Source organism: Benincasa hispida, chromosome 4, assembly GCF_009727055.1.
Source record: "Benincasa hispida cultivar B227 chromosome 4, ASM972705v1, whole genome shotgun sequence".
Lineage (NCBI taxonomy): Eukaryota > Viridiplantae > Streptophyta > Magnoliopsida > Cucurbitales > Cucurbitaceae > Benincasa > Benincasa hispida.
The window spans coordinates 3,356,713-3,365,526 of NC_052352.1; the positions used below are offsets into that span (position 1 = coordinate 3,356,713).

The 8,814-nt window shown below is 28.8% G+C and overlaps 1 protein-coding gene across 1 annotated transcript; it reads right to left on the reverse strand.

Moving 5' to 3' along the window:
- Positions 1-949: 949 nt before the first annotated feature.
- On the reverse strand, positions 950-2,101 carry LOC120075874 (thaumatin-like protein 1). Its single transcript, XM_039029604.1, is given in 4 exon segments — positions 950-1,006; positions 1,008-1,129; positions 1,132-1,623; positions 1,704-2,101. Coding segments are annotated over 4 exon segments (747 nt in total). The 5' UTR covers positions 1,780-2,101.
- Positions 2,102-8,814: the final 6,713 nt, after the last annotated feature.

Here is an 8,814-nt window from a genome sequence, read left to right on the forward strand (position 1 = left end):
GTTGAAGACAAAAGCATTGTTTTGGATGATCCTTCTCCGGTGATGAAATCCGGCAGCCATGAACTGTCGAACGACACCGATGGTCCATCGCGGCTCGACGGGTCTCTTTCTGATTTTTGGCTGAAAAAAAAAAAAAAAAAGAGAAAGGATCATGAGGAAGATGACTGTCAAAGTTGTCACTTTACAGGTAATGATTCAACTTTTTGATGTTTGAATTGTTTGTAGGGGGAAAAGAAAAAGCAATGTGAATGCCAAAAGGTTAAAAGGAAACTGATTCATGCGTGTGATAAAATTTTACATTTAATTTTCCATGCACATACATTTAAAAGATTTAGTAGTAAATTAATGATTTTTTTTTAATGTGTGGAATATTTACATTTTTATATGATTTTGTTGTAGGTTAAACAAATCGATCCGAATTGAAATTACATTATGTTACAAACTTATACTATTGATCTCGAGGTTAAAGGTTAAACTACCCACTTCACATATTTTTTTTTTTAAAAAAACAAATTAATAGAGGAGTAATTGTCACTTTCGACCTCACCCGAGAATTTTGCCCTAATAACTAACGGTTAAATACAAATTCAAAATGTTATTAATTGTCTTATATATCATATTTACTTATTTTTCAGCGACAATTTCTTAGAATAGAATAATTTAGAGTAAGTTTGAGATTGATTATAGACATGTTTAAAAATATTTTTAAGCACTTAGAAAGTCGATCAAAATAGATTCTTTAAAATAGTTAAAACCATTTTTGTCATATTCAAAATCAATTTTGAGTATGAAAATAATATTTAAGAGAATGATTGAATCTATGTGTTTAACGATGTTCAAAAGTTGAAGTTTAACATTTTATAAAATATTGACTTAAAAAATAATTTTGAACTCGACAAAAGTGGTTTTAGCTCGTCCTTCATCTGTGAAAGGAGAGAATGAATGAAGTTTACCTTGATGATGAAGGGCAGAATGTAATGGTGTAATCTGCACCACTACAAGTGAAAAGTGCTTGTTGCGTCATCAAAGGCATAGCTATACGATTTAGGGCAAGCCGATTTGAACATTTCCGAGTACATCGACGGCTTACAGGCGGCGGGTGAGTTATACGCGCCTTCGAAACAGTATCCGGCTTCCCAAACGCTTCACACGCGCTCATACACGCCTTCCCTCCACCAGCGCGTAGCTCCGTCGGGCACCGCCGGTTCAGCTCCGCCGCGCACCCAGTTGACTGACACGCACCGCTCCCACCAGTGGCATCCACCACCATCGGAATGTTGTAGCCGTCGACCAAGCTGACATCGTAAAAGTCCTGCGCACCGGCCCCACTGCCGATCGTAAACTCAGCTAGAGTCGCCGGCGGAGTTGCTCCGGCGCCATTGCATTCCATTTGGTTTGACCCACAATCAGCCGTTTGACAACTGCCCTGACCGGTGGCTGGGTCGAAGGAACAGCCGGTCCGACCCCAGAATCTGCCGGACCAACCCGGCGGCGCGTGGAATGAACGGGCCGCTCCTGGCGAAAGCTCGAATCCAGTGGATTCCAATTGGGTGTTGCCAAGAATTCCCGGCCAAACAGTGTAATCGCATCGATTAACAAATGTAAATCCAGCTCCAGAAACGCCTTTTAGAAAAACCCATTAAAAAATTAGTTTCAAAGGTGATCAATTTTAAATGATATGAAGAAGAAGAGTCAGGCATTACCTTTAAAGAAGAAGATCAAAAGCAGAGAGTGAAACAAAAAAGAAGGAGACACAAAATCTGTTTGAAGAAATCCCATTGAAGATTGAATAACAAGAAAAGTTACATAATTTAGGTAAAATTTGAGATCATGAATTGAAGATACACTGCATTACTGTATATCTTTGCTAAATGGGCTCTCTGAATTTCTCAAACAAAAATCAAAATTTCATCTCTGAAAATAAGAACTCTCTCTCTCCTCTTTTTGATTTGAAGTTTTCTCTCTCTTGATGTGTATATATAAATGGAATTGGGAGTGGAAGATGAGAAAAAAGAGATTAGAATTGACTTTACAAGTCAGAACAATGGTGCTCTAAATAACAGAGCAATTCCGGCGGAGGAGAAGCTTATTAGTACTATTATTATTATTATTTAAAGATGTAATTAAGAAGGTTTTCTCTTTTTCCCCCCTTTAAATTTGTTTATATTGGGAAATATTTCATATTTAGAAAATATTTCCAAATATTCTATAAAAATATTTCCATACATTCTTTGTTATCTGAATATTTATTTATTTATATTTGGGTTGTATTTTAGGTCCACATTTTTACTAAATGAAAGATGAAAGGAATTAATAATCATATAATTTAATCAATTTAAATATTCAACTTTTATAAGTTTATCAATTTAAACTCCAAATTAATAAAAATATCAATTTAAACCTTGGATTTTTACATATGTATCAATTTAAACTCTGAATTTTCATAATTTTCATAAATGTATTAATTTAGACTCTCAATTATGTTTTATTCAAATGCACTTATGAGAGTTTAAGGTTTAAATTGATACACTTATTAAAGTTCAAGGCTTAAATTGATATACTTATGAAAATTCAAGGTTGTAATTGATATAATTATTAAAACGTTAGATTTAAATTGATATAACCCCCAAAGTTCAAGGATATAATTTGATATTTACCCTAATTATTAAGTAAGGAAATTTTGACCATAGGTATGTCCATTGTTTGAGTTCTAGTTACAATATATAGAACAAGATACCTCATTAATAGTTTTATAAATGGAATGGTTTGAGCCCGATTATGGAATCGATATGTCAAAATAAACATAAATCAATGGACACGTTATGTCAAATTGGCAGTAGCTCAATTCAATGGCTTATTTAGAATTTTTAGTTAGAAGGATATAAGTTCATATACATGTAATTTTAGATGAGTTATTGCAAAATTCAAAATAAATAATATCATTTACCTTAAATAAAAATTTAGTCCATAAACTTTGGGTTTATATCTATTTGGTCTTCAACTTAAAAATAAATTTAAAAGTGTATAATAATTCTCGTGTCAAACAGATCATTGAATTTTCAATTTTATGTTACGAACAAAAAAAAGGAAGCTAATATATATTTCTAATACGAACCATATATTTTAGGGCCTATATATACATGAATTCACCCTTTTCTTTAACATGAATTCCCCTTTTGTTTTAATAAGAAGTTTTTATCTAAGGGATTATTTTCCAATCACATCGATAGGTCGAACATTTTCAAATATAGGACCAAATGTAATTAGATCTGAAGTTTATGGACCAAAATAATAATTTTCACTTTCTTTTTTATTCTATATTTCTTTTTTGTCTTTTTGTTCAATTTCTTTTTTAAGTTTAGTTCTTAAAAAAAACAAAAACAAAATGAATGAAAGAAAAATAAATCTTCTAACTTTTAAATTTGAAATTTGGGTCTCAAGATTGGTGTATGAACTCAGACGAAAAGAAAGGTTGGAAAATTATTATTTTTCATATTTTTTTAGATCTATGAAAAAAGAAAATAAATTATGACACAAACAAAAAATTTAATAGAAAAAAAACACATTCTATAAATTATGGAACTAATTTAAAATTTTAGGATTAAAATTTCATAAATTTACAAATTTTAGTGCCCAATTTAATAATGATATAAGTTTGAGTGTCCTAACATTTATTTTATCTCTTTATTATAAATATATATTTTAATTAATTGAATTATATACAAATTAATAATTAAGTTCGATTAATTTATATGGTACACAAAATATGATTTTTTTAGAGTACAAATCACAAAATATGATATTTAAAGTACCATTACTGGTACAATAATAATAAAAAAAGTAGAATCAATTAAAATTTGATATGAAAAAGAGAGATCAGAGGTTAAGTCTCGTACCTGTCCTTGTTATACTAAAAAAAAAATTAAACTTTGATATGCTAAATCGGGTTTTTAAATTTTAAATGATGTCTTAACATATTTATTTAATAAATATTGATTAATTTGAAATGAAAAACTAAATACACCATTTTGCATTAAAGATTGGGATAAAAAATGGTGAAATGTTGATAAAGTTTGTGGGTGTGGTTTTTTTTTTTTTTTTTTAATTTTTAATTAAAATTTCTATCGTATTTTTTTAGCGCATCCCCAATGGTAATGTGAAACTTAGAAAATAAATGAAGGAATATACGATTAAATTGGACAAAAAAGTCGATAAACCAAATTCGAGATTATGCTTGTACATGAATCCTTTCAAATTATGGCTTTGAGTAAATTAATGGTTAATTGAAAGCATCAATTAGTGGATTTTTTGCTAATCGAATTTGATTCCCTCCTAACTAAATATCTCCAATTTCCAACTCCTTTTTTTTTACTACTTTTCTAATAAATCCAATTTTCAAGGTCTTGTTTGATTTTTTTTTTTTTTTTTTTTTTTTTTTTTTGTTGATAATATTAGGGACAAGATTAAAATCAACTAATATTATGTACATTTTTGTAGCATATAGTTAATTAGTTTCAATTTTATTTCTATTGTGGTAAAAATTTCAATATTACCATATCAAGCATAAGGTTAATTGATATATAGATGTCTTAGGACCTGTTTCGTAAGCAATCTGAAAACATAAATTTGAAAACAAGGGATTCAATGAAAATAAAATTGTATTTCATATTTTCAGATATATGTTTGGTAGTAGATTCAGAAATTAGATTGAAAATATATTTAGTTACTCATTAAATACTAGGTTGATTATTTCTGAACTTGTTTTATGTTTTTTTTATTTTATTTTATTTTATATAATTACTATTTTGTAATATCATATAATATATATAATATATTACATATTTTAAAGTACATAAATAATAGAGTTTATAACTTGAAATAGTATAACTCCATTTTAAAATTCTGAATTCAAAATCTGAATAACACTAAAAACATAAAAAAGTTGTTTCTAGAATTTGCGCGGTATAGATCACAGAATTCGGAAACAGTTTTCAAAAATAGAATCCAGACCGCTAACCAAAACATATTCACTAAACTCAGTGAATCTGAAATCATAAAACAGAATCTGAGTTGCTTACCAAACAGAATCTTAATAACCACGATATCTGTAATTAGAATCCTCCAACCCTTAATTGTACTAAAAAAAGAGTACAAATGTATACTTTTAATTCCTTAAAAAAAAAACAATGATTAGGTGTAGTCTAGATTGTACCTAAGTTTTTTTTCCTTAAAAAAGCGTGAAATTGTAAATCTAGTTTCTAAACTCTTAAATTATGTTAAATAATAGATATATATATTTTCTTGAGGTATCAAATAATAAATCTCTAAACTTTAAAAGTTTTTTAATAAATCTCTAAACATTCAATTTTGCACATGCTATATAAGTCATAGTGAATTTTAAAATGGTAAAATTTTCTCATATGTATGTAAACTTTCACTAAGTCCATAAACTTTCATTTTGTCTCTACTCAATCAAAAAATTTTAATTCAAATATCTATTTGACATTTTAAAAATTGAATAACATATTATGTTTAATTACATATTAGACACAAATATAAAAATTTGAGACTAAATTTGTGATGAATTTTTTTTTAATTACCTATCACTAATTGACCTAATATTATTAAACTATTTAATTCTTTTTTTTTTAACCATTTACTATTGTAACTATGTTTTTATATGTTGAAGAAAACAAAACCTAGGATTTATTGAAAGATTGAGACAAGTTTGAAACGAGTAAAAAGGTGGAAGTACTTCGAAACTTAAATTCAATCATGGTCACAAATTATAATCTATATTTTATATATATATACTTTTTTTAAAATACAATTAAAAATATGAGATATTAAAGATCTCGTGGTCATTAACATACTTATATATTAGTTGAATTATGTTCGTTTTGACATATATATATACATATTGTGGCTATACTATAGTGGATGCCTGGAATAGGATACAAATTTTTATTTTCTATTTTACTTTTTGCAAATGATAAAAATCCAAATTATTAAATTGAAATAGGTCAAAAGTTTATGCATTAAGAATAGGATTATTCTCATACGTCATTTCTTCAATCCATCGACCCTTCCTTCAATCTCTCCCATCTCAAATTATAAACTTTAGTCCTAGATTCATGTTTCCTTGCATCCATCCCGGGAGCGAAGTTACATCTCTAAACTTTTAAATTTGTATCTAATAGTTTATTAATATATTTATTTTTTTATAAAAAAATAATCAATAATAGATTCATTAGATATGAATTTTTTTGTCCTCATTTGAACCTGAGGGTGCCCATCGTTGGACTTCCCCTCCTTAACGAACTTTGATGCAACTGTTCTAAATAGTGATGTGGGTATTGGCGTCATTATTCGTGATTCCAATGGTGAAGCTATGCTTGTTATGGAACGCCACTGTCTTTTGATGGGTTCCGTTGAACTTGTTGAGACTTTAGTTTGTATGAGGATATCTCTAGAGCTCTTGAAGCTGGTTTATCTCCTCTTTGGGCTAAAATTGACTCCCTAATAGTTTAGAATTTGTTAGTTGGTAAAACGCGATATGCGAATGAGGTTCAAGCCTTTGTTGTCTCCGTTCGTGATTTATTTCGAGGTCAGTTACAGGCTTTCATTTGATCAACCACGAGAGTAATTCTGTTGCTCATGAATTAGCTCACCATGCTCGAAGATCTTTTGTTTTTTGGTAATCTGGCTCAAAGACCACCCTCCATTGGCAGATTCTGCTTTGCTTGGTGATTCGTTGGTTTATTAAGTTTTTTGTTTTTGTCATTTCTATTGTAAAAAAAATGATATGAAATTGAATCTAATTTCTAATGGAACCCCAAATTTTCAATTTTAAATTGAATACAAATATGTGATCCTTAAAAAATATGTAAAATTGGTCAAGGACATATTAGATATAAAATTGAAAAATGTAAGAATATATTAGAAAATAAACTTGTAATTTTCCTATTTGTAACTTATCCATTTTTGCCTCTTATTAATATTAATTTGGTGTTTCCCCCTTAACAGATAGGTTCTTTCAAATGATCCACCACAATGGATATGTGTTTTGATATGCAATTTGTTGGGGGCGTAAAAAGTTAATATATTTATGAGTTACCATATTAAAGTACTAATTAGTTTATTTATCTATCTAGATAATAAATTTATTAATCTTAACACTAATCGTCACAATATAAACTAAATTATTATAAAATTAAATATATAGACTATTATATTGTTATTAATAAAAGTTTAAAAACTAAATTGTTAACAAAAAAAAAAAATTTGAAGACTAAATTGTTATTCCAATAAAAATTTTGAGAATTTTTTTTAGCTTATTATTATTATTACCATTAAAGAAATACCACGATAGATAAAAAATTTGATAAAAACTTTCCCATCCCCAATCAAATCAAACGAAAGTTTTTTGCTTTACAATGGCCTTTGACCTACGTGTGCGAATCATAAAGCATCATTTGAAAAAAGGTGGCAGCCGCCACGACTTGAACGGGGATCCGTGTGCTCCGGCACAGGAGCACGGCAAACCCCCGCCGGAAACTTGACAGGGTGTCACTTTTAAAGAAACATATCACAAAGGAAAAAGGAAGAAAGAGATGGAGATTTTATGATATATAAATGAAGATAAGTAAGATTTGTTTATGTTATAAAAGGTGGAGAAGAGAGTGGACTTTGCTTTTCAAAATGAGGCACAAAAAAGAAAAACAAAATCATCAATATATATATATATATATAGATGATATCTCCACGTCCCCATCTACAAGTTCTCATCTGTCAATTACATGCATTTCCACACATCTTTTTTTTCCCTTCTCCTTTTTACCTTTTAATTTGAAGCATTTCTTTTTTAGTCCCCATTTTGGCATTTTGTTACATTATATGTGTGGTCGAATATTAATGGAACGTTTGGTGTGCAAGTTTGAAATTTTAAATATGTAAATGTTAAGTTTGGATTAGGTTGGGAGGTTTAGGTAGTCTGGGTTTAGAAAGTTGTATTTGGAGTGCGGATTTTGGAAATTTGGATTTAAAAGGCCTGTGTTTGGAGTGCAGACTTAGAAAACCTATATTTGATAAGTGCATGAACAATATAATTTGTATGATATATTGTCTTATATACCGAACAATATATTTGATGTATTTTTACATTTTTAAGTATATTTTTAAACATACCAAAAAATAAACAATGATATATGCGATATATATTTACATTTTTCACTATATTACCAACATATTCTACATATACCTGAGATCTCAATAAATGAGTGATCGATTTTCAACTAGTAAAAATAGAAAATAAATAAAATCTCTCAAATGAAGGAAATATTAATTTTAAACAAAGGAGGGAATAAGAGAATTAAAAAAGATAATCTAATAATAATAATAATTAAAAAACTTCAAAAGAAAAAATGATTAGAAGAAAGAGAAAATGTATTTTAGAAATTATTATTGTAATTAAACTAAAGGCCTTTTAGGAATGACTAAAAAAATGTTCGCAGGAGGGGTCGCCAGAAGTGGCGGTCGAAGTTGGCTAACGATGGTCATCGAAGGTGGTGTTCGGAAGTTGGCCTACGAACTTCTTAAATTAAATTAGAAAAGAAAAAGAAAAAGAAAAAAAGGTAACTCATGGGTTTGAATAATATTTACTATCAAACCTATGGAAAAAAGGTATAGAAAGCCAAGACTTCCTAGATCCTAGCCCCAAACAAGGCTTGGCTTAGAATGCCTAATCCATCCAATCCTAACCCTCGAAAGAAACTACACCTAAGTATTTTTTTTTTTTTAAAATATATATATATA